At 39.3% G+C, this 26729-nt stretch overlaps 1 protein-coding gene across 1 annotated transcript in view; it reads right to left on the reverse strand.

The window, feature by feature from the left end:
- golga7bb (golgin A7 family, member Bb) overlaps positions 1-26729 on the reverse strand; it is a gene marked incomplete at both ends in the record, with an annotated part of 50388 nt that overhangs the window by 18301 nt on the left and 5358 nt on the right. Inside the window, 4 exon segments of the mRNA XM_079842242.1 lie at positions 4798-4923; positions 23955-23993; positions 23996-24039; positions 24042-24147. Of these exon segments, the coding sequence (XP_079698368.1) occupies positions 4798-4923; positions 23955-23993; positions 23996-24039; positions 24042-24147 (315 nt within the window).

Genomic DNA, 26729 nt, shown 5'->3' on the forward strand with positions numbered 1-26729 from the left:
CCGCCTCGTTCAGCACCCGAAGATCTAAAATGGGACGCAGACCCCCATTCTTCTTTGGAACTATGAAGTACCGGCTGTAAAACCCGGCTTCCCTGTCTGAGTGAGGTACATATTCTATGGCCCCTTTCTCTAACAGGGCCAGCGTGGGTAGGACCCCCATAAACCTGGGCGGGCGAGACCCGAACTGTATTTGATACCCTTTTTCAATAGTGTGCAGGACCCACCGAGAAACATTTGGCAGTAGCTTCCACGCTGCCAAAAAGTTTTCTAGAGGTCCCATCCTCTCGAGAATGGCTTCTGGTTTTTGTTGAACTGTCAGAACGGTGCCCTGTAACGGCGATCCGGCAGGGAATACCTGAACTGACTGCTCTTGGACCCTCCTTGGAGGGGGCATGCAGCCCAGGACCACTACATTTCTGGGTGGACCCTGGGATACACACTCGTGGGAGACCGCTGCGCCCTGTAACACCAGAGGTGGCAGGGTTGGCAGAACGACCCCCTGAGGGCGCCGAAGGGAGACAGGCACTGTGTGGTGAGGTGTACACTTCGTCCTTCCGGGGAGGAACGCCCCCATAATCCTGACCCCTCGGCCGTCAGGACCTTTTTTCCAGCAGCCTTCTTGGAAGTAATGATGGTCCGCAGATCCATCTTACCCCTCGAAGGCTGCGGCAGATTGCGCTTCCCGTGTCCCCAATCTTTCTGAGGGGGAGCACGGGAAGCCACACTCTGTTTCTGAGTGGCACGGTATGAAGAGCTGGCTTTTGATGTTTGGGGCTGCTCTCTGTGATCGGCAGCCCCAGTGAAATGTGAGCGGCGGGGGAGGAGCTTCTGGAACGCGACCGTCTGTTTGGATGCCTCCTGGAACCTCTCAACAACAGCATTAACTGTGTTGCTGAACAGGCCCGAAGGAGACATGGGTGCGTCCATCAGAATTTTTTTTTTTTCTCCTTAATCGAACTGAGGTTCAACCAGAGATGCCTCTCAGTAGCCACCAAGGCTGCCATAGAGCGGCCGATTGATTTAGCCATCTCCTTGGTAGCCCTAAGAGACAAATCTGTGGCCCGACGTAGCTCGCACACTACTTCGGGCCCAATTCCCCCACCCTCATCAATATCACTTAATAATGCAGCCTGGTAGGCCTGCAACAGTGACATAGTGTGTAAGCATGCTGCAGCCTGACCAGAAGCTGAATAAGCCTTACCCACTAGGGCAGACATTGTGCGAACTGGCTTAGTGGGTAACGCCGGGGCCTTTAGGGAAGATGCTGAATCAAGGGATAAATAGTTAGCTAAATTATCTTCTATTTTGGGCATCTCCCCATAACCGTGCTCTTTATAGTTCAATATGGTGGAATAGTTAGATGTTTGTGCACTATACACCCTATATGAAACCTCAGTGTGGAGATCAGGGAAAAACGGCAGACCCCGGCATTGAGGTTGTGATCGAGTTGGCAAATAACGTTCGTCTAACTTGCTTTTAGAACGAACGTCCTGCTTATCAGCGGGCCTGTCAATGTTTAATGTTTAACTAGCTCTTCTAATGCTTGTGACTGAGGTGGCAAATCCTCTATTTCTCTGACACTAACACTTTCCAGATCCTCAGAACTGGAAAGCTGCATCAGAGGTGCCTCAATCGGGGCGGAAGAAACCGCAGCACGTGCTTCCAAACCCAGAGAGAAGGCACTGGATCTATCAGGTGAAGGAAGAGATAAGGCTGGGCCCGTCTCTATCCTCGCTGATACATCCATTTGCGAACCCCAGGATTGTGATCGCCGCTGTGCCTCGGCAGCAGCGGGACCAGAGCCCCGAGGAACGCGAGCCTTAACGTCCTCGCGAGAGAACGCCAGGCGGGATCGGAGTGTCCGTAAAGGAAGCACCTCGCAGTGCTCACAGCCAGCACCCTCGAGCGCTGACCGTGCATGCTCCTCTCCCAAACAAGTAACACAAGGAATGTGTGTCCCCACCCGTAATGGAACGAGGGCAAGGGTGAACACACACTCTAAACTGCTGCTTATTCCCCATAGTGTTTGTTTAAAGTTACTTTACTGAACTAGAAAAACACTGAATCACCAAAGCGCTACTGAAGACAACAGAAGCTAGCGCGGCTTTGTTTTGGCAGGCTTTATACTTCCTGGTTCATGACGTCATCCGCCTCTGACATTCCCTCACACTATTTGACTTATTTCACATGTGCTTCATGACTTCATCACGCAAGCGTTCCCCATAGCATCATTCGATGCAACGGGAGTTCCCCTTGAAAGGGAACTAGCATGAACAAACAATGAACAGCTGCTTTTGTATCTAATGTTAACAAAGATGAACAAATACAGTAACAAATGTACTGCTCATGGTTATTTCATGTTAGTTAATACATTAACTAATGTTAACAAATGAAAACTTATTATAAAGTGTTAACAATGTATTAAATGTAAACAACAACAACAACAACAAAAATTGTGTAAAAATAAAAAATATATATACATTACTGTTCCTAAGTTTGGCATCATAAGGAGCATCTTATGTTCACTAAGACTGCGTTTAGTAAAAATAGTAATATTGTTTACTAAAAAACAGTATTACAATTGAAAGAAACTGTTTTCTATCATAATATATTGTAAAATGCTATTTATTTCTGATGAAAAAGCTGAATTTTCAGCATCATTACTATTAATGTTAAATATTTTTTTGTGATCAACTTTTTTTTCAGTTTTAACACAAAATGTAAAATTTTCTTTTGTTATATGCCAAATAGTATACATGTGTAATACAAATATAAACAAAAAAAGACAAAGAAACAGTACAGAAAATCAAGCACCAGACATGCAGACTGCTTCTACAAACATGTGTGAAAGAATGGGTCGCTCTCAGGAGCTCAGTGAATTCAAACGTGGTACTGTGATAGGTTGCCACCTGTGCAATAAGTCCATTCGTGAAATGTCCACGGTCAACTCTTTGTGGTATTATAAAAAAGTGGAAGCAATTGGGAACAACAGAAACTCAGCCATGAAGTGGTAGGCCATATAAAATCAAAGAGCGGGGTCAGCGCACGCTGCTGAGTTGCCCAATTTCTGCAGAGTCAATAGCTACAGACCTTCAAACTTTGTGTGGCCTTCACATTAGGTCAAGAACAGTACGTGCAGAGCTTCATGTACTGGTTTCCCTGGCTGAGCATTCAAGCCTTACATCATCAAGTGCAATGCAAAGCATCGGATACAGTGGTGTAAAGCACGCCGCCACTGGACTCTAGAGCAGTGGAGATGTGTTTTCTTGAGTGACAAATCACGCTGCTCTGTCTGGCAATCCAATAGACGGTTACCAGGAGAACGGTACTTGCCTGACTCCATTGTGCCAAGTGTACAGTTTGGTGGAGGGGGATTATGGTGTGGGGTTGTTTTTTAGGGGTTGAGCTTGGCCCCTTAGTTTCAGGGAAAGGAACTCTTAATGCTTCAGCATACAATACCAAGACATTTCATGCTCCCAACTTTGTGGGAACAATTTGAGGATGGCCCCTTCCTGTTCCAACATGACTGCACACCAGTGCACAAAGCAAGGTCCATAAAGAAATGGATGAGCGAGTTTGGTGTGGAGGAACTTGACTGGCCTGCACAGAGTTCTGACCTCAACCCAAAAGAACACCTTTGGGATGAATTAGTGTGGAGACTGCGAGCCAGGCCTTCTCGTCCAACATTAGTGCCTGACCTCACAAATGTGCTTCTAGAAGAATGGTCAAAAATTCCCATAAACAAACTCCTAAACCTTGTGGAAAGCCTTCCCAGAAGAGTTGAAGCTGTTATAGCTGCAAAGGCTGGGCCTACTCCATAATAAACGCTACGGATTAACAATGGGATGTCATTAAAGTTTCTTGTGCATGTAAAGGCAGGCGTCCCAAAACTTTTGGCAATATAGTGTATCTATCTCGATGATGTCAGAAAATGTCCAAAGTTCAAAATGAGCCATTTTTACAATTTAGGCTATGACCACACTAGTGTGTTTTCGTTTTAATACAGTGCTTAAAAATGAAAATGATCCTCATCCACACTGGCGTGAAAACCTACACGACCGAAAACTTATGTCACATGACCATTCATGCACATTGGGCGTGCGTGTGCAAGTGTAAACAGTTGTCCATTGCTCTAATAATAGTTGTCTTTTGTGCATATAGGCAGCAGCAGTTTTATAAAGTGAAGAGTTTTAAAATGACAACAAAGTCAGCAAAGCTTGCAGTTTTGTCTCCATGTTATTGTTTACACAGTCGTCAAGGCTGGTCAGTTATTGCCGTGTTCTAGTAGCGTAATGGTCATATGATAGGGGCTTGGCGAATCAAGAAAGGATACGCAATGATCCAGAAGACCCAATCAGGGAGCGAATGTGGGCAGCCAATGTGGGCGGTTTTGGACCGTCCACACTGAAACACAATCCCAGAGTTAAATCAAACTAAACCGAGGTCTGCAGGGTTTCCAAAAGTCTTCGTTTTCAAGGGTCGAAAACTCCGGAGTGTGGACGCCAGGCTTAACCGTAGCAAAAGATATCCATTTTAAAACGAAAACGCACTAGTGTAAACAGGGCCTTAGTGTCAATAAACAAAGTAAGGCATTTTGATTATGATAGATTACAATATGTTTACATTGACCTTTTTATTTCAAAAGATCAATGAAAGTTTGATTTGTCATTGTGTGATCCCTTTAAAATGTAATGCAATCAAAAGTTTTAAGAAAAAAGCAATGTTTCATGGGATGTGCGCCCACATAAATGGCAGTAATATATCAGATGTGACCCCAAACCCTTATTTGAAACTCACCCTGCTATCCAGCTCCGCGGGAAACTTGGTCTGGAATTTGCAGATGGTGCCGTCACTGTAGTCTCTCTGAATGAAGACCTTGGTGGCCAGAGACGCACTGTGACGCAGCTCCTGGAGGTTGTGGAACTACAAAGAGACACAAAATAGATGGTGGTCTCAAAGAGGGTGCTCTTAAGCAACCTTCTGAAACTTAACATGACAAATGGTGCAGTCACTAGGCCATTGATATAACTAGAGCCTTGCGTGTATATCATTTTATACACTTTCTATGTAGATTTTTACTTGCACGGTTAAATCATTGTACATGTGGATACAAATTTGAGATTTGACACTTTAAATTAAGAGGGCCCAGACAGTATGACATTTTATCAATTAATTTAACGAGTTATGGTTTCTATCACTTCCAAGACATACAGAAAACCTACAATATAAAACGATAGAACCTGGACCAACATCAAGAGTCTCAGTCTATCAAAATGAAAAACGGAGGGGGGCCCCTGAAGCAATACTTTTTTAAAATATGAAGGAATATGTATGCATGTTTATAACATTTGGGCCAGAAAGAAGACAGAGCATCAATCAAAAGAAGGAAAATAAACACTCAATGAGTTGTTTTAGGACTTTATGTGTAAAAACCATCTTCACCAGCTCTGGAAACATCATAAATTTAGAGAGAGCCAAGAGAGAAAATGAAACCTGATGGATCCAAGACGCAAATTCAGCTCTAATGACCATTCGCCGTGTCCTCTTTCTCCTGATTCTCGAATTGACAATACAGCCGTACAGACATATTCCAGAACTCGGTCTATCCACAGTGGCAGGAGGCAAATATGTTTCAGAAATTTCATTTTCAAATAACAACTACACATGAATTAAGAACAGACTTTCTTCAGGCTGTACTGTTATTCCTGTAGCTTCCTGTCAGACACTGCAAGCAGTGCATCAGTTTCTTTCTTTCCTTCTTTCTTTCTTTCTTTCTTTCTTTCAAGACCTTGTTTCACCCTTGTAAACAAATCCGTATTTTAACATATCAAGATATAAGACAAGGCTCACAGCTTTATTTTCAGCAAAAAATTAATTGGCCTCACAGTTGCGGTCTCATTATTGTAATTGCTGAAAGCTTTGATGCCAAAAATAAGTCTATTGTTAATGCTCTATTGCTAACATAGTAAAGTTAGGCCAGCGCTGAAACATACACAAGGAATGATAAAGGTTGAATGGTCCTTTACAGGTGGAAATTATGACTTCATGGGCAAAATACATGCAGTATTTGTGTGCATACACAGAAAATAGTGTAGAAATTACATGATGGAAAAATCATTTTAAAATATTTTAATGCCTCCATTGTTTCTCCTGAAGCAATAAGATTAAATAAAAAAACAAATGGAGACTTTCGTTTAATAATCTGACATTTTCATGTCTCCCTGGGCTTAAACTGACACATACACTCAACATGATGAAATATCTGCTGCTGCAAATCATTAGTGATTGAATCTATATTTAATTTATACAGACTACTACAGTATTCTTTTATATTTAGGCCTAATTATCACATTATCCTGAATACTACAGTTATAGAAATTACTTTATTTGTAACTTTGTTATAATGTACGTATCTATGCTTGAAATTAGTGTATTTGTTCTTATTTTTTACTGACTCTTCACATGCCTTTAATAATGTTTAACTTTAATAGTTAGACTAGTTTTTAATGATGAGTTAGTAGTGTCACGTAGAAATAGCTATTTGTGTGTAAAATAAAATAATAATAAAAAAAAACTTTTCCTGTTATCAGTAAATACTGGAAAAGTCATGTAAATACGTTTGTCATAAAGTTTGACAATCTGAGCTCATGGTTTCATGGTCAACACAGGTGCACTTAGGGTGTGTCCGAATCCACTTTTGCAAGTTTAACGACGGGAAAAATTATTAGACCACTGCATGGTCTAAAAGGGTTGTACCTAGTTTCTTAATGAGTCATGGGTGTGTTTTGGGTACGTGGAATAAACAAATCAGATTCTCACCTTCCATTCCCTTTAAAAGCCAGTTATGCAAGCAACATGGGGGATTCGCGATTTACATGGTAGAATTTGCAAGTGGAAAGACTGAATGCGTGTCCAAAGAGGAATCCTTTTATTTTTAATATTTAATATTTAAATGTTTGTGTGCTGCTGCGCTTCCCTGTGTGTGTAATAAGCAGAGTGTACGTGCGTTGTGCACCCGCCTATAGGCGCATATTACTAACACGCTCTTTAAATAACACAAAAAATACAGCATTTTCAGTTGCCTCAAAATAGCAATGCGCCAACAATGCGCCTCAACACACCTCATTTTCAGACCAGCACGCCCATGGGCGAACAGATGGGCGCTATTTATACAACGTGGCGCTGTACTTGAAAATGATAACTGCGCTGGGTTGAAGCTAGAAAAAAACACTTTGATAGGGCCCCAAGAGTGCGAAACCTAAAGAACATTCAGCGCTGGAATTACGGTATTTAATTCTTTTGATTTTAATTATAGAATTAGTGATGATTTTGATACAGCACCACTTAGGCATAGTTCACCCAAAAATAAGAAATTCAGTCATCATTTACACACCCTTAAGTTGTTCCAAACCTGTATGCATTTCTTTCTTCTGTTGAACAAAAAAGAAGATATTTTGAAGAATGGGTAATTAAATAGTTGACGGTCCCCACTGACTTAAAAAAATAAAATAAAATAAAAAGTCCTCGTCTGCTTTACGTTTACCTGCCAGTCTTTTCACAAACTTGTCAATGCTTAAAGCTGCATTCCGTAACTTGTTGCGCTCTAGCGGTTAATAAACAGAACTGCATGCGTCTTGCGGAAGAACATTGCAGCCGGTGCTACTTCTCTCTGTTTATGTCTATGGCGAGTCACGCAGGGACTGTGCTCCTCCGCGGTGGTTCCTACCAGACCGGTCTGAAATAGCCCCAATATAAACACTTATTATAAGTGTACCATAATGATTCAAGGTAAGACAAAAACACGGTTTGGAAAATGGATTCATGTTGTACATTCTCATTATAAAATGTCAATTTTGAACACAAAAAAGTAACGGACAGCAGCTTTAATGCAGAACCATGCATCCATTTATATTTTAACACGGCTCACTGTAGACCCGAATAAGCTGGCAAAACTCAAATTTGAGGAAATTATTTTTTTAAGTTTAATACTCATACATTTATCTTAAAATTATGTAATCTCAATTTAAATGTTTTAGTAATGGAAACCTGGCTATATTTAAGTAGCTGATACAATAAATGCTAAATTGCTAATTAGTAACAAAGCTTTGATAGCATTAGCACAGCACAGCAATTGCTGAATGAGTACGGCATGTGAAAAACAAATTACACATATCTGTTCTCAAACCAATCTCATGCTCAATCCATCTCCATGATGTTAACCCTACAAAAATACAGAAACTCTTCTAAATTAGCATAGCTTAAAATTAAACACTAAATGCTGGGAAATAGAAATCCCAGCCCAGTTTCAGTTAAATTTAAGTTTGTCTAAATTAAAAGAAACAAGCTCATAAAACTCAAAACAGTGAAACAATTGAGATTACTTAAAATCTGTCAGTTTTGTGAACTCAAAAGAAATAGAATGTTCTACATACCCATAAAGGTTGATTTGATTAAACTAATTTTGTTTAATTAAAGTTAGCTCTACTCTAGTCTCGCGTAGCCACACCTTCAGACTGACGGCAAAAGGTCTGGACACTATCGCAGCTTATATTGCTCAAGGACTGCCAAAGAGGACGTTTGACTGACATGTAACGCAACCAACCGCAGTTTGTTTTGTTCTGCGTCATGTTTTGGGGCATGCAAATGTAAAGTCGATGTCCCTGCAATAACAGACCAGCGTGCATCTATAAATGATTCATTCAAGAACGTTGTGCAAGTGAAACAATGGAGCCTCGAACTTCACAAACTTTTGAAAATCCAGCTTTTAGTTGATCATGGTAAGCGCTCATTGTCACAGTTGTACACACGACGGCTTTCTTCTTCCACGAGGTAGTTTGGTGTCCGTCAGTTGTTTCTAGGCGGACCGTTAAAAGAACACAACACACACGTCTTGCGGACATCTTGTAGAATTCAATCAGATGACGACTTTGAAACTCCTGAAGTGTTTCCATTAGTGGTGGGCTGTTATCGGCGTTAACGTGCTGCGTTAACGTGAGACTCTTATCGGGCGATAAAAAAAATATCGCCGTTAATCTATTCTCAAAGTTAGGTTGGGAGCTGGGTCTATACTATGCAAGCTATGATGACTTTCGAGTTGACACGCACCCGCCTCCTCTCATTCCGTCCGGTTTAACCCTCTGAACATGGCGAACTGGATTTTTCCTCATGACAGCGTGTTGGTATTGGTGTGACCGGTCTGAATTTCGCGCGGGGTTGCACATAACGTTAATTCTACTAATTCCCGCAGATTTCGCGCTCGCATCTGAAGCGCACACACACATACCGTAATAAAGCCGCCTCTGACATACAAGTGCAAAAATGAGTTCCTTTTTCCAGCTTATTAATGGTCAAATACACTAAAATCTCAATGCCCATCTTGGTGAGTTTTAACGTAAACATAGTCGTAACCAGCTCACAGGAACAGTGTTTGGGATCCATGCGTGCGTCAGGTCTTAAAGGGACAGAAGTTATTTATTATTCAAATTACAAAAAGACAAACAATCACTTACGAACACACATATTCTGAATGCCTTCGGCAGAATTCAAATGAGCCATTTTAATCTAGATTAATCTAGATTAATTCCAATATTACAGTGAGATTAATCTAGATTAAAAAAAAAAATCTATGCCCACCACTAGTTTCCATACAAGTGTGGACTGCATTTATATGGACTGCATTTATATGGCGCTTTTAACAGACCAATGGCCATCCAAAGCGCTTTACTCATTGCCTCACATTCACCCATTCACAAACCGACGGTGGTGTCTGCCATGCAAGGCGCCATCCAGCTCGTCAGGAGCAGCTGGGGTTAGGTGTCTTGCTCATGGACACCTCGACACTTGGTCAGGTGGAACCGGGGATCGAACCACCAACCTTCCGGTTTGTAGACAATCTACATGAACCACTGAGCCCCTGCCGCCCAAGTGTGCCATATGCATCAGACGTTCAGCCAACGGTCCGTGGGCGTGAAGTCTGAGGCTGAGACTAGCTCTACTCAAACCAGTTAATTATTTTGAGTGCTTGGGTTTACAGTGCTCCCTGCAATACTCAGATTCTCATTCTTAAATCGTGCCATTTAGCGGTCTGTTATTCCCTGACCCTAACACAGACCGCTCCTAGTACCACCTACTGTTTTAGAAATATCAATGTTTTAGAAAAAAAAACTGAGACAAAGCTGGTATTTAAATGAGGTACAAGATTTCATGCATTGAACTACATGTTGTCATAATGACTTCACAACACCTAGCACTGGAAAATATACAAAGAAAGTCAGAATTAGCAACCACTGCTTCATAAGGATGGATGTGAATTATAATTAGTCTTCATTGTTGCAACGACACACAAAGCCTTTTAGTTCACGCCAAATGAGACGAGCCTAATTATCCCTGCACTCCTCCACGGAGGCATCGCTCAGGGAGACTCAGGTTGAGGACGCTCGTAATAGCAGTTCTGCTGTCTGAAATCCCACAGCAGCTGTTAGCATAACCACAAGCAAGTGGCTTGTCTGGCCACATGACTGTCCACAGTTGGATTTCTCCCAGAAGACATGATAAATTATTCACACTTGGGAGGTCATCTAAACTGTTATCTACAAGTTATAAGGAGAGAAGTCATTCTGACTATCAACATAAAAGCCTTGTACACTTTGCAGCTTATTCTGATCAAGATCTACAGGAAAGTACTGTGTGACCAACATGAAAAGTGACCAAATCACAGTTTGGTTTCTTATTATGTGCCATTTAAGTTTATCTTAAAAGGACAGATCATCAAAAAATGTAAATTCTGTCATCATTTACTCACCCTGATGTAATTCCAAACCGAGAAGAAGAAAGTCAGAAGAATGTTGGTGTTCACTGTCCAAACAACATTAGACCCCATTATTAAAAAAAATAAAAATAATGATAAAATAATATATATATATATATATAGTATATATATGAAAATAAAGTTGTATGGCAACACTTATGACAACAGCGTTTTGGTGGCCTGAGAATGCAAGTATTGCATAATGTCAAGTATTTTCGCTTTTTTATATATTCAAGTATTTGAAAACAATATCATTATCATCTCCGTGTAAATCTGTGAAAACGGGGATGCCATGCACTGGTGTATCGATGTAGTTTAATCTTTATTAGATGATTTACTCTATTTGAATCTCTACCACACACTGGTAGAAAAAAAGGTTCTATATGGCACCAAAAATGGTTCTTGGCTCGTAATCATAGGGGAACCTTTTTTAGTGCTATACAGCACCAATTTTGGTGCTTCAGTGGTTCTTCATAGGTTCTTCAGAGGTGCTATATAGCACCTTAATCAAAGAACCGGTGAAGAACCTCTGAAGAACCACTGAAGAACTACTGAAGCACCAACATTGGTGCTATAAAGCACTAAAAAAGGTTCGCCTATGATTATGAGCCAATAACCATTTTTGGTGCCATATAGAACCTTTTTTTTTGAGTGTAGACATAATGAGTTTATATCTGAACTATAGACTTTTATTCCAGTACTTCTGCAATAATTTGGATTATTGTAACAGAAATAATGATACTCTGCGTGGTTGAAAAGTCATACATATACATGACAACTGCTCTCTCTCTGTCAGCAGCAGCATCGCTAAAACAAATTTGAATGTTCGCTGTGATCGTACTTGTCAAAGTTTTAATAGAAATAGTCAAATCATTGTCATTTAAGATTGCATGCGTGTTTGAATCAAGACCGCTATCTTCTAACAATTAATCGTGCAGCTCTATTTTGTATAGGGCATACAACAATATCATTTTATCAGCCAATCTGATTGGAAGTGGCAATATATGCCAGAACTTGCTATTTTTGTGTCCAATTGGCATCAGACGGTCTGTAAAGGAACTGTAGGTGGTTAGTGGGCTTAAGCGGAGACGAGGAAGATGAACAATTTCTGTAAGTCCTGAACTGTCAAGCACTGCTGTAATTGGTGAAAAAGTCTGAAAGGTGAGCAAGGGTACAGTGACATTCCTGAAGTGAGACCATTAGCATCACCAGGCATCACAACCCTCAGCAGTCAGATGGTCACGGCCAATTAAAATTCATCAGTTCAGGAAAAGGATGAATGTTAATGAAATGTCCTGTCCAGCAGACACATCTGAGGGGTCGAAGGTTGATTCTAGATGCTGCCAACATTGAGACGAATTTCATAAGTAGCTGAGCAGATCTGCAGAGGCATATTAGGAAGAAAGATGTGTACCTTCAAGACTTCATAGGCTCTCGGGGCATTTCCTCTTCCTTCCTTTGTGAATGGGGTAGATGATTTTAAACAGATGTGACAGAGGCAGAACATTTACAGCGCTCGGGTTTCTTCCCACAGAAAAAGAGAAATGCTGATGTGCTCACAAACCCTTGAGAGACACCGTAGAGGAAGCAAAAGTTAGACTTGCTTCAGTTTAATAGTGGTTTATGGGCCTACATGCCATAATTGAAGGACACCAATCGACTGAGAGACGAAAAAACTCTTTCCTGCCCCGCTGGGCTGGGTGTTAAGCAATATTTTGGGCTCGTTACAGAGAGAAAGAGTAATTCAGCTTATATGGGCTCAGTTTTAAGCAGCACGAAAAAAGACACTGAAACCATTCAAGTGCAATATAATATCAATCATGTCATGTTAGTACTCACTGATGCACAGGCCAGCTGCCCAATATCCCTGAACTCTTCACCGCTAGTGTACTGTAATACTGTATGTAGCTATTTAGGTCCATTATGTAGATCCACATATAAAAGACACCAGTCAAAATGTAACTGTGTACATAAAATAGAAATAAAGGAAAACAAAGATGTTTTGAGGTGTTCAAGGGGTGAATCTCATATTACAAAACAAATGAAAGACAAAAGAAAGTATGCTTATTTTTGGAAAGTAAATGAAGCATACGAAGAATAATTTTTTTTTGTATTTTGAAAAACACTAAAAAAACTATTCTTATTGGTGGTGAAAATGGAAATCATTATATTAATTAGGCTATATAATTTATTTTTATTTTTTATCAGCATATATTTTATAGGAGTACTAGCGTGGTGTGTGTACTGTACTGACAATTGTGGCTGATTAAATGTGGTGGGGAAAAACACAATGTTCTAAAAATCTTTCTACAATGAGTACATTTACTGTTCAAAAGTTTGTTGTCGGTACTTTCTTTTTTAAGAAACTAGTACTTCAATTCAGTTAGAACACATTAAAAAGTGAAGACCATTTCCATTTTTCAAGGAAAAAAGACTATTTCAAATAAATGCTGTTCTTTTGAACTTTCTATTCTTCTAAATTAATAATAATAAATGTTTCTTGAGCAGCAAATCATCATATTAGAATGATTTCTGAAGGATCATGTGACACTGAAGACTGGAGTAATGATGCTGAAAATGTAGCTTTTTTATAGAAAATTCACAGTATTACTGTTCTGATCTTTTTTTTTGACTTTTTTTTTTTTACTGTTTTTTTGTTGTTGTTTTTTTATCAAACAAATGACGCCTTGATGAACATAAGGGACCTAAGCATAAAACATATATATTACAATTAAAAACAGACCCTACAATTTTGAACAATATATAATGTATAACATTGTAAATGTTTTTTAAAAGTTGTAAATTCTAAATACTTAGGGCAAGATTTAGTAACAGCTTGCATCAACGCAAACCTTCTTTGGCATTAAAGAAAAACTACTGTCACGCAGTGGAAAATTAGCACTGCAAAGGCGTGGGCACAGTTATTTTTGCAGATGACCTTATTGGCCCTGTCCCAAATGGCACCCTAAACCCTCACGGTCTTCCTGAGTCCGCATTTTCACGACGTAATGCCACTTTGACTGCAGTGAAGAAGTCCGCTGCGTAAACCGCACCAGTGCGGCTGGGCAGAAGTGCGCATCGAGGGCGCATATTGACCACAAAGAGGGCGCCCTTCTGAGACCTAAAATGACAAATGGGACACCCGGTCTCAAGGAATTAACAGACATGCGCACACAGCTGCCATTGTCGGTCCACAAGACCGAAAGTGCACATGAAGTGACAGGGCCATAGCATATGCATTTGTAGGTCCCTTTCAGACGCAACATTTATGGGAGGAGAGTATTTAAATGAATCATGCAAGGTGATTTACTGAAGTTTGCACTCCTCAATTTACTGTTTTACCCAAATTTACCCAAAAAAGTACTTCTTAAACAGGCGCTAACTGGTAGATTGCGTTGATCATTATGGAAATTATCTGGTTGCGTCTGTGTGCTGAATTTACACCGTCAGTAGATCACGCACAGAACTTTCAACTCCCATCGGTGCTTTTTTTGGAATTGCGCTCTCACGCTAATTTACCCTGTTTAGTAAATCTTGCCCTTTTTGCATTGGCAAATTGGCATCATTTATTCACCCTCAAGTGGTTCCAAACCTGAATTTTCTTTCGTCTGCTGAACACAAAAGAAGATATTTTGAAGATTATGGGCAACCAAACAGTTGATGGGCCCCATTGACTTCTATAGTAAGGAAAATGTCAATGTCAATGGGGCCCATCGACTGTTTGGTAGCCATATTCTTCAAAATTTTATTTTGTGTTCAAAAGAAGATAGATATTTATACATGTTTTGAACAACTTTTTTTTGTACTTTATGCACTTAACAGATCAATAGACATTTGATACCTGTCTTGTGCACATGCCTTTATAATCAAACACTCCTGAACTTGAGCACATTCTATTATGCATGTTAATTAAATACCAGGAGATTATAGACTTTCTGGTCCCCCAAGAGACTCATTTGCTTTTAAATTGAATGCGGCTGCCTTTTGAAGCTTGTTTATAAGTGAATGATTGTCACACTAAACAGATTTTCACAGAAAATCAGCTGAACAGCTCAGACAGAAAATAAACTCACAGGAATTGCTTTGAATGTATTTAGCATTAAGTACAGACAAGTATTTGGATACTTAACCACATTTAAACAAATAACTTAATCTCATTGCATTAGAAAACAAAATAGCAAACTAAGTGGCATACATTTTAGAGAAAGACAGCACAAGTACATACATTACAAGCAAAAATAAATAGCTCTAGCTACATACTGTTCAAAATGAAGTATCTGACTGCTAAACGTCTATTATTTGGAATGGACTCAATTTGTGTCAAGTATTCTTGATTCTAAGCACCATTATGAAATGTTATCATTGAATAATTGTGCAAGTTACATTCAGATTGTCAACTTTTAACTGACCTCCTCACATTATGCTAAACATCTGCCACCTACCAGAGACTGAACAGAAGGAGAACATCAGAACGATTCATAAGATTAATTGAAATTAAACAGTGCATGGCATGCCTTTAAAAAATAAAGCAGGTCTTGAACGGGCAGTATGCTGTTCTCCAAGCGCTACCAGAGATGCTGAGTGCACATGGCCTCAGGGTCAAATGAAACAAATTACAGGCTGCTTTAGCTGTGACACTTTAAAAGGGCTGTTCTGTCGTGCTAGCTCATTTCTTCGCTTGTCCACCCTCTCTCGCTCCTTTCTTTCTAGATATCTTTTCATTAAGCATTCAGTTAGTCTTATAACTGTGAAACTGTTTCAGATCAGCATACATTTTCTGGTTAGGTCAATTCAGTTCAATACGAGCAACATGACTGCATTACTGAAACGTTGTTTTACAATCTTGTTCTGTAATGTCTGTTAACTTCTAATCAACTCAAGATATTCTGGAGATCACAGTTAACAAGTAACACAAGTCAAAAACAGTTCATTGTGTTGTGTATAATTAATTGGGTTTGGCACAGGGGGTGTAAGTATGTAACCAGAGACGGCTGTGTTTCTATCTGTGTGGATTTACTTAGCTATACTTGGGGGATAAATCTATCCCCAGATAGTTTAATTTGCTAAATCTGACAAAAACTTCCCTTCATTGTTGTAAATAAAACGAATAAATAAAATACTACTAATAAATGTGTTATGTTTCACTTTTTCTGAATTATATAAACACAGAAAAGCTGCCTTGTAGAGAATAGGGTTAGGTTTAAGACTAACCGATGTAGTATATAAGCAAAAAAATGCTGATATTTTGATCTCATTTTTTCCCAAGCACATTTTAACAATTCCAAACCACATCAATGATAACTACTATTCATTTTGTATTTAATCATTTTTACTTGATATAATTGTTAAAGGGTACATACACACAGAGAAAAATGGTGTCAAAATTGTACCTTTAGTTGTACAACAGCTTGTCGCTGGGGCAGTAGCCTTAAAAGGACATCTTTGTACATATTTTTTACCACAAAAAGGTTCATGGTAGTACCTTACGATACGTATTTGTACTCTAAGGTACTAATATGCATCTTTTAGGAGTAAAAAAGGTACAAAGATGTCATTTTAAGGGTACTGCCCCAGTGACAAGCTGTTGTACCCCTAAAGGTACAATTTTGACACCCTTTCTCTGTGTGTAACACACACAGTTTCTGCCAATCTCATGTTAATCTTGAGTACTTATAGAGTAGTATTGCATCTTTCATATCTCCAAAGAGTCTTAAGTTTTATCATGTTTATAAAAGACAGATACGTTGTACCGATTCTTTCTGAAAACAGCCAAACTCATGGAAGTGTGCAGTGGGCCGTAATAAAGAGTCACAAGCACACACACAATATAACTTCCGATTCACTATCAGTGTTGCCACAGTTACTTTGAAAAAGTAACTTAGTTACTTTACAGATTACTTGATTTTAAAAGTAACTAAGTTACTTTACAGATTACTTGATTTTAAAAGTAACTAAGTTAGATTACAAGTTACTTTATTAGTTACATTCATCAGTTGCCAACAACACCTCTGCAGCAATGACAACCGTTTTTGCCAACACTAAACATAAAACACTAAACATAAAACCCTAAACATGTTAATGAAAAGGTACAAATTACTTTGTGTTCTTATTAAATACATTTATGAAAAACATTTTTAATTTATATATGAATGTAAATAATGATATGGGCCTACACAAATAATATAAAATTACAAGATTTATATTTTATTGTAAACGTAATGTGCAGCTCTGTAAAGGGACAACAAATATATGATCGATCCGTGAGAACAATATATTTTTTAATAATCTTTAAGTGCACAAAACTATGAAAATATATGAAACGCTTCAAAACAGAGCGGCAACAAAGCGCTTATGCGCATCCCGGGTGCAGAATGATGCGCTTAAAGCAACATGGAGTCAGAGGGCGCAGTGCAGCGCGAGTGCACATTGAAGAGTTCACGGCATAAAGAGAAGATGAGCGTTGAGCCCACAAATCCTAGTCTACTATGTAGCCTATATCGGTCCAAACATTCACTGATTATTTGTTTCTTCACAGTTTTTAATTCTGGTTATTGTGCGTGTGATGCTAATTAATAGTCCTTGTGTTGTCACCTGGGTAGCTCGAGCACAACATCTTTCAGAAACCGCTAGATAAACTCCAGGAAGATAAATTATTTTATCAACATATCAAGTATTATTTGCCGTGCTGCTGCTGACTGGAACCGAACGCGACGCGCAGTTTTGCTGAACGGAGAATGATTGACAGCTACAGCGGAGGAAAGACATTCAGCTATGGAATGGCTTTAGATGACTTTGTAGGCTACTAGCAAATAATAATATTCTAATAATGATTGCTGAAGGATAATGTGACAATATATATTTCTGATGATTATTTAATTATCACGACATGCCTAATCTGAGCAAGTGACTGCCTGTCTTGAGTTTTGTCGAAAGACAGAGGCGGCAAGAAATTTGACGGAGGCAGCCGCCTCGTAATTCTCTATGCAGGAAAACCCCTGCTGAGACTAAACAAGAAAGCAAAAATATATATTTTTACTAAGGAAAATGACAAAAAAAAGTAACTCACAGGGACTTGGATAAGTTACTTTAATCTGATTACTGGTTTGGAAATAGTAACGCGTTAGATTACTCGTTACTGGAAAAAGTGGTCAAATTAGAGTAACGCGTTACTAAGTAACGCGTTACTGGCATCACTGTTCACTATACATGTGTGTTGTTTACATTATATGCACTTACACGCCTATTGCCAACAAAACACAGACATTTGATGTAGTTTCACTCACCGCCTGCGGTTTCAACTCGTGACTGGGCAGGAACCCGGTAACAAACAAACACACTTGCAGAACTCCGTTTCTGCTCCGGAAAGACAAACTGCATCTACTGTTCCCTTAACTCTGGGTTATTTGGGAAGCTGAACAAGTTTATCTTTCCCTCACAACCAAAAACACACTTCTTTGGTGACATTGTTGATTTCGGTCTAGAAACAAAATGACAGCGCTGCAGACGGCTTCCATAACCCAAACAAAGCTCATTGATGGACATGCTTTTGCACTCGCTCTGGTTGATGTACGCATGCGCTCATCCGGGAGAAGCGCCCATACAAGAAATTCTGCCCTTTATGCCGTCATACAGGGCCATACTCTTGTTTGAATCCTGAAGGAGTGTATTTGGCACAGATTTCCAGGCACATTTTACAAATTCCAAACCACATTCATCTTAATAACTACTATTCATTTTGTATTTAATCATTTATAAGTGATATATAATTGTTCATGAAGGCATGAAAGGAAAAACACCAAAACATTTATATTCAGGTGTCCAGAATTATTAGGCACATTTTCTTTTACAGATAAAATGAGCCAAAAAAGAGACTGAAAAGTAAAAAAAATATATTACATGCCCATGAGAAGGAAGCATATCTGCAAAACAGACTTCAGGATAGGAGATGGACTAAAAAACTCCCAAAACTTGCCGCCAGATTATGGAAGATGAATTCTTCAAACAGTGACAAGAGGATGTGATGCTGGTCCTTCAAGAGTCACTTTCATCTGTCTATTTAGCCTATAAAAACAGTCTTTGTGTATTTTATAACACTTCAGCTTGTGATTCTTTTTAGGTGGGGGTCATTTTTTAGGATTCTTTATCTAACTTGAGTCTCTGAGATCCTGACACCTTGCACATCTGGAGACTCCAGGTAGGTTGCAGTTCCGGAAAATGGTGGCGCTGGTGACTTAAGGGTTGATGATTTCATACTTAATTCTTCACCTTAATTCTTAATTTTTTGCAGTTAACATGTCTTTTCTTCACCACCTGGTTTTGTCTGACCCTGCATTTTACTGTCCAACGGTCATGCCTTAACAGCAATTTCTAGCATTGCATTAGTATTGTATCCTTCTCATGGGCATTTAATAATTTTTGACTTTTCAGTCTCAGTTAAATCTCTTTTTTGGCTAATTTTATCTCTAAAAGAAAACATGCCTAATAATTCTGCACACCTGAATATAAGGTGTTTTTCATTTCCAGCCTTCATGAACAATTATATATCACTTAAAATTATTAAATACAAAATTAATAGTTATTAAGATTAATGTGGTTTGGAATTAGTAAAATGTAAATAAGCACTGTGTATTCTGACACCTTTCTATCAGAACTAGCGTTAACTTCTTGAGCAATTTGAGCTACAGCAGCTCGTCTGTTTGATCGGACCACATGGGCGAGCCTTTGCTCCCATTGGCTCCCATTGGACCATTTTTTATAGATTCTGACCACTGCACACCAGAAACACCCCACAAGAGCTTACAGTTTTGGAGATGCTCTGACCCAGTCATCTAGACATCACAATTTTGCCCTTGTCAAACTCGCTCAAATCCTTGCACTTGCCCATTTTTCTGGCTTCTAGCACATCAACTTGGACAAAATGTTCACTTGCTGCCTAATATATCCCAGACACTAACAAGTGCTGTGATGAAGAGCTAATCAGTGTTATTCTTAGAAGCACGTTTTAGGGTTAGCCTGTTGTTTATAGTTAGCTATATATACACTATTAGAGCATATTGTATCCCTATTTAGATAGCTAAGCAAATGTGTGTGTGTGTGTGTGTGTGTATCTTTCTCTCTCTCTGTGTGTGTGTGTGTGTGTAGAGAGACCAAATGTCCCCACAAGGATAATAAAACCTGAAATCACCTGCCTTGTGGGGACCAGCCAGCTGTCACCCTGAGGGAAATGGCTTAAAAAAACATAGTAAATTATGTTTTTTTTGGAAAATGTAAAACCATTTCTGTAATGGGTAGGTTTAGGGTTAGGGGATATAATATAAAGTTTGTACAGAACACAAATGCCAATGGAGAGTCCCCAAAAAGACAGTGAAACTGCACTCTAAATAATGCTGGGTTAAAAATAACCCAAGTTGGGTTGAAAATGGACTAACCCAGCAATTGGGTTGTTTTAAGCAAACATTTAACCCAAACGCTGGGTTAAAACGACTCAATTGCCGGGTTAGTCCATTTTCAACCCAACTTGGGTTATTTTTAACCCAGCATCTTTTAGAGTGTGAGTATGCGTGTGACTGTGTGTGTGTGTGTGTGTGTGTGTGTGTGTGTGTGTGTGTGTGTGTGTGTGTGTGTGTGTGTGTGTGTGTGTGTGTGTGTGTGTATGTGTTGCTACCATGCAGGCCCCAGGCCCAAACACAACAAATCAACATGGGAGTCTTTTGCTGTGGCCCCGGTACAAGGGTAAAAACCTTTTGGAGTCTCATCTAGATAACTAGCAAGCAATCCTCTAAAGACTGTCTAATGCAGCAGCTCTGCATAAAAACAGAAACACATCACACATCAGTTGTCACAGTAGCCCCAGAACATAAAACAGCATCATTTTTTTCTCAGAAGTAGTTATTTTAAAGATTAACTGAACCTAATTTGAGGTGCTTGTCAAAGAAGAAACTAGAGATCCATCTAAAGAAGCCTCAGAGTTTACGGCTCTGAATGCTAAACTGACCAGTGAGGCGAAGGAAAGGCACTCAGAGCGTTCTTGGAACATTCCGATGACTCATTACAATATTTTTTAATGAAAATGAGCCTGATGTAGGACAACAAGACCACAAGATGCCAAGAGCAAGTACATGACAACTCTTCTTGTGACAGCAACAACTTTTTCCCCTAGTGAATGTTGGCAAGTTGAGAGTCAACAATCAGTTTTAATATCCAAGTAAAAGTAAAATCTAGGATGCTGAGGGAAAGCATTGTTTCCCTGAATACATTACAAACTGTGGAATCTCATTGTGTATTCTCACTGGAGGGATTTGTCTTGCCTACCTTTTGAATAAATCTGTAAACAAGATGGCTGAGTAAACAGGAAGTGCATGCAATCTAAACAGACGCCTAAATATAAACCATTCATTATGCAGTTTGGATAGGGGTTGATGATGCATTAAGGATAAAGGGCAGCTATACACACATTATTCTTAAAGAGAAAATGAAATGTGGGTATCTGGAAGATATGCCAATAAAAGAAGAGAAAAGAGATATGGATGCTCGTTATGCATATAAAAAAAATACATTTTGAATTTATGAATAAGTGGTGCTTAGCCTTGCATACTGCTAAACAGCTAGTGTTGGAGGTGGTTGTCAGGCCGTTGCTGTGCTACAGCTAACAGTGGTGGTCAGTGAGGGAATTTTCAGGGAGGCTGATATGTAAATCAGTATTGATTAAAATCAATAAAATATTGCAGCATGTTCTATGAGGATAATAATTTAAAATAGCGTTAATAATTAATTTTTTGTTAATCCTCCAATCAGCAACATCAATACAGTAGGCTAAGTCACAAAACAAATTGTGCACCATCAAACACAATTTACAGACAAATGGAGAGCTCCACTCCATCCAAAATCTACTCACCAATGCATAAATGAAGATCCTACATTCATTTGGATTTCATCGAGTTTCTATTGCACTGTTGGCCACAAGTTTGATGATGCATTAAAATGATCCTGGAAGCTGATTGGCTTGAATGATCACCTATGATAGTTGAGACGTTGTGTTATTTGAATATCTATTCTGATTGCTCAGATGCTGTCAGTATCCTCTACATTCTTTTGTACACGTACTATACCGTGTATAAAATAGCAATATATAAGTATATTACATTTACATACATATGCATCTGAGTTGTCAACATCTGTTGGTAAACTGAATAAAGAAAACGTTTCTTCTTCCCAATTTGCGAAACAGCGAAAGCAGCTCAACCAATCAGAATATAGAGTCAATCGCCAATTTGCAGCGCTTTCCCCTGTAGCGACGTTTAGCTTTTTAAAGGCACAATATGTAATTTTCACCGCTAGATGTCAATTATTCAAAACAAAGGCTTAGCCTTCGGATGAGACATTAAACCGAGGTCCTGACTCTCTGTGGTCATTAAAAATCCCAGGATGTCCTTTGGAAAAAGAGTAGGGGTGTAACCTCGGCATCCTGGCCAAATTTGCCCATTGGCCTCTGTCCATCATGGCCTCCTAATCATCCCCATATACTGATTGGCTTCATCATTCTCCTCTCCACCAATCAGCTGGTGTGTGGTGGGCGTTCTGGCGCAATATGGCTGCTGTCGCATCATCCAGGTGGATGCTGTACATTGGTGGTGGTTGAGGAGATTACCACCTTCTGTATGTAAAGCGCTTTGATTACCCAGAAAAGCTATATAAATGTAACAAATTATTATAATCATTATTATTACTGTAGTATGAAGCAGGGTGGAGCTGAAAGAGGCCACTTGAAGTGATTGCTAATGAGAGACAAGCGTGACACATGGCTCGAGAGCAAGTGGAGCTTTTATTTTGTCACAGACGAACGATTCTGCTTTTTCCGGTCATGCGTATGTGCGGTAACACAGCGTTGTTTTATCATATTAGATACATTTGAGTGTGTTGAAAGGTATGTTATAATGCTACTCTGTGCGTTCGCTCGGCGGCTACTATGAGACACTTGTTGCACACTGCAGTGAGCTAGATCGATATTAGGCATGGTAAAACATGGTACTCGCGGTAAATCAAAGAAAGCGAGATTTAAACAATAAGACTAACTGTGTTGAGCTATATAACAATGATTCGCTTTCTGTTAATGAATGTATCCAAACAGTTGCTCACCTGTCTAATAAAACACATATTATATTAAAGTGTCTTTGGTGTTTCCCTGGTTTCTTTAAAATAAAACCAGAAATCGAGGGTAACGCGGGTATGATGTTATTGGTAGGCGACCGTGTCCTGGATAAAATTTCTTATTTTTCTGGATTTAAACATTCTTGGAAACATTTGGGATAATGTAAGAATAGCCTACACAAGTCAACAATATATATAACATGGTTTTGGGGGTTTTGGGGTATTCTAATCCAAAAATTTTACATATGCCTTTAATAGTAAAGTAAAGACGCTGGTTGTTGCATTATGGTTTATAAGGCATAATGTACACTTCACAGGTCATTACTGCAAAATAAACTTGTGATAAATGTATCAGTATGGGCTATTTATTTTGCTTTCCATTTTTACATGGCTATAGCAAGTATACTTGCCAAATAAATAGATACGACATACTTATTTGAGTTGCAATTAATTTATTAGCTTACTTGAAGAGACCGGAGCACAGATAGAAAACGTGGGTTTCCCCGATCACTATTCAGTTACACGGTGTTGCCACCGTTATTAATCGGGAATAAATGAATGGCGCAAATTAACCAATCAGAAGCAAGTATTCCAGAGAGCCGCACAATAAATACTTTTACTTTCGCATCTGTTGGTTTATTCAGTCCGTATTTGTATGCCTCTGTCCAGGGTGCTGAATAATACATCAGTCCGTCTGTGTCATTCACTCTTTCTTCGGTAGATCCTGCTTTGATAATGATACATATGCTTCACTTGTGGCTGATTTCAATGGAAAACTCCGTGTCGTGTCGACGAAATCAGCCTTTAAATACACGTCTCCATTTCTAAATTGGTTTCTTTGAACGCGTCTCATCTACAGCGTTTTACAGGAGACATCGTGATTCAACCCCACAGCAGGTGTCAAAATAACTTCACACAAACGATACGAAGGATACAGATCCGCTCTCCGCTGTCTGTTCCTCTCGCATGAAGCTCAAATCAATGTCTTAATGGTTCTTACCTCTGTCGCCATGATGCCTGAGACGGTGGTGGACGTGTGGTGGATCTGTCCCGGTGCTGAAATCCTCTCCACTCGTGGGACAGTAACGGACGGAGAGATGAACGCACTGGAGAGGGTGGAGCAGCGTCCTGCTGATGGAGGAGGAGTGACTACAGATGTGCTTCACTTCATGTCTGTAGAGACAAGAGCCTTCCTAGAAACTCCGAGGAACCCCAGATCATAAACACTGGGGTAAAAAGTGTTTCATCAATAGGAGTGCATACCTACATTGCAACAATATAGGCAACACGCAAACAACTAAACAAGCAAACAGATAAATCATGAATAAACAATGCAACTTAACGATGTGCTTACTGTGGTAACATCTACATTAAATGGTGAAATGAAAGTGGAAAATATTAACACCCTTAAGGGCCAGATTAACTCTCTTTAGTAAATTAGCGTGAGAGCGCAATTCCATCAAAGCGCAGACGAGTGGAAAGTTCACAAATTAAAGCACACAGACGCAGCCGGGTCACTCTTTAGTAAATCCCCTTTTTTAACGCCAGAAGAGGGTTTGCAAATCGGGCCCTAACGGAACGGAACCACACAAAATGCTACACCAATCAAAGTAATTTTTAAAAGGTACGTAGTTCAACAATCTTCTAAAGGTAACAACTGCCCATATACATTTCTAAAGTAGCCTATAGATGTAAAAAGTATGCATTCATGTTTACAAGTTTACATTAATACATTGACATTACTTGACACTGAAGATTAAATATTGATTTTTCCATTGTGAATTTCAGCAGCTTCCTCCAGGGAGAAGATTCCAATTTCCACAGTGCAGATTAAACAGATTCAAGCATTCTTTCTTGTCCTTAAGATGTCAAAGATAGCTTAAGAAAAATAATAAATACGTGTCCAATGGGATATGCAATAGGTGACGAAAGTGACAAACTAAAGTATTCAAAATCTACGGAGGGCTGTACAGCATAAATCGGGATGCGGGTGGTGGTGTGCGCATATTATATTGGATGGACTGATGTTGTGTGTGATGTACCTAAATCAAAGTCAAAGGAAAATGCATATTTCATTTTAATCTAATGAACATTTAATATTCCATCTGAGATAAAATGATGACAGATTTATGGTGTGCTGCTGGCATTTCTCTGGCTCTGTTTGTTGCAAAAAATATCGTTCTCTGGCGATCATTGCGGTGGCTCAGCCTGAGTCATACATGCATGAAACAGACTGCATAATTCACAGGAAAGGCAAAGACCCTTAAAAATGTATTGAACGCACTGCTGTCGATGTTTGGACGCTCCTGGGCTTCGCCCAGTAGCCTATGTGGACTGGAGAGTCATGTATTAACCATGAACATATATGTGCATGCAAGCTTAGCCAATGTGTGTTAAAGTTAGCGCCGAGTTAACAATTACACCTTACTGTACCTAACGACCTTGACTTGAACATGAGATAATCTTGAACAAAACGCACTCACACTCACTCCATACAGTCTGCGCATTTGTTACGTTTGATAGCTGCAACTCAGAGAGAGCTAATCTGAATCACGTTGGACAGAGGACAATACCATCTGCTCCTGTCTCTGACTGAAGACTGTCTGCAACATAATTATAGCAAATGAACTTCACCTCGCAACCAAACAGCAAAACAATTTGCATTGCAGGCGCACGTGGGCTGACATAATCAAAAAAGCTTATTGCTCAAAGCGTGCACGCATTCGCACACACGTTCACCGATTCAGGGATGATAGCCTACATCCGGGAAAAGACAGAGGAAGTGTATACACTAATCACAGCTTATTTGATAAGACAGCAAAACGCCTTTGGGAATGTAAGATAATAAGGTCAAATTTGAACAAACACGCAAAACGTGGGAAGCAAAGCAGCTTTATTTAATTTACAAAATTATTTTTTTCTCCATTATAAAAGGATATTCTAAATGACGCCACTGTTATGTATAAAACATTTTTTTTTCATCCTGAATGAAAATAGAATTGGAAAGCATTCCGAACTAAGAACATTCAGCTCTTGAATGAAAATCTAGAGGAATGCCTAAGAAAGGGAATCTTCCTCTTGTTTTTTCATCTAGGCCAAAAATGTCTTGTGCAGATGCCACCATCCCTTGGCACAGAAACGTCTGTCTCACAGAAGGGAACAGGGAAGATAAAAGAGGGTTTGATCCACGATATAAATAAAACATTAAAACGTCTTTGTTGTGTCTTTTTATAGAGGTGATAAAAATAAAGCATGTAATCTCACGGTGCCTTGTTACCAACATTGCAGAAAGGGAGCTATAAATAGACCTGCCTAAATAGATGCATGCAGGCACCTTTCATAAGTGATTTCTATAGCAGCCAAACCAGTACATCTTCAAGTCCCCATCATACATTGGATAAAATGTTTAAGTACCTTTTTTTCACAAAATGTACAACAGTCATTACATCATCAATCCTTCTTTAAAGGGGTCATGAATTGGCTTTTTTGATACTGTTGTCTGAGGTCAACTTATGACGTTTGTGTGGTTTTTAGATTCAAAAACATCATAATGAATAAGTAATAGGCTATTTTCTGCCCTGGTTTTGAGGCTCTTTCAAAAAACGCTCGATTTTAATGGGCGTGCCGCACTGAAGACTTGGAAATAAATGCCCAAGATTTGCATATTTAATGAGCTTCTGCTCCCCTGTCAGTACATGTGGGAATTGTTTTGAAAGCGTGTGGAGAAACGGCAACCGGAATGAATCGCCCACATGGCTCGCAAAATGTCTTTATC

The sequence above is a fragment of the Gobio gobio genome, assembly GCF_949357685.1.
Source record: "Gobio gobio genome assembly, chromosome: 18".
Lineage (NCBI taxonomy): Eukaryota > Metazoa > Chordata > Actinopteri > Cypriniformes > Gobionidae > Gobio > Gobio gobio.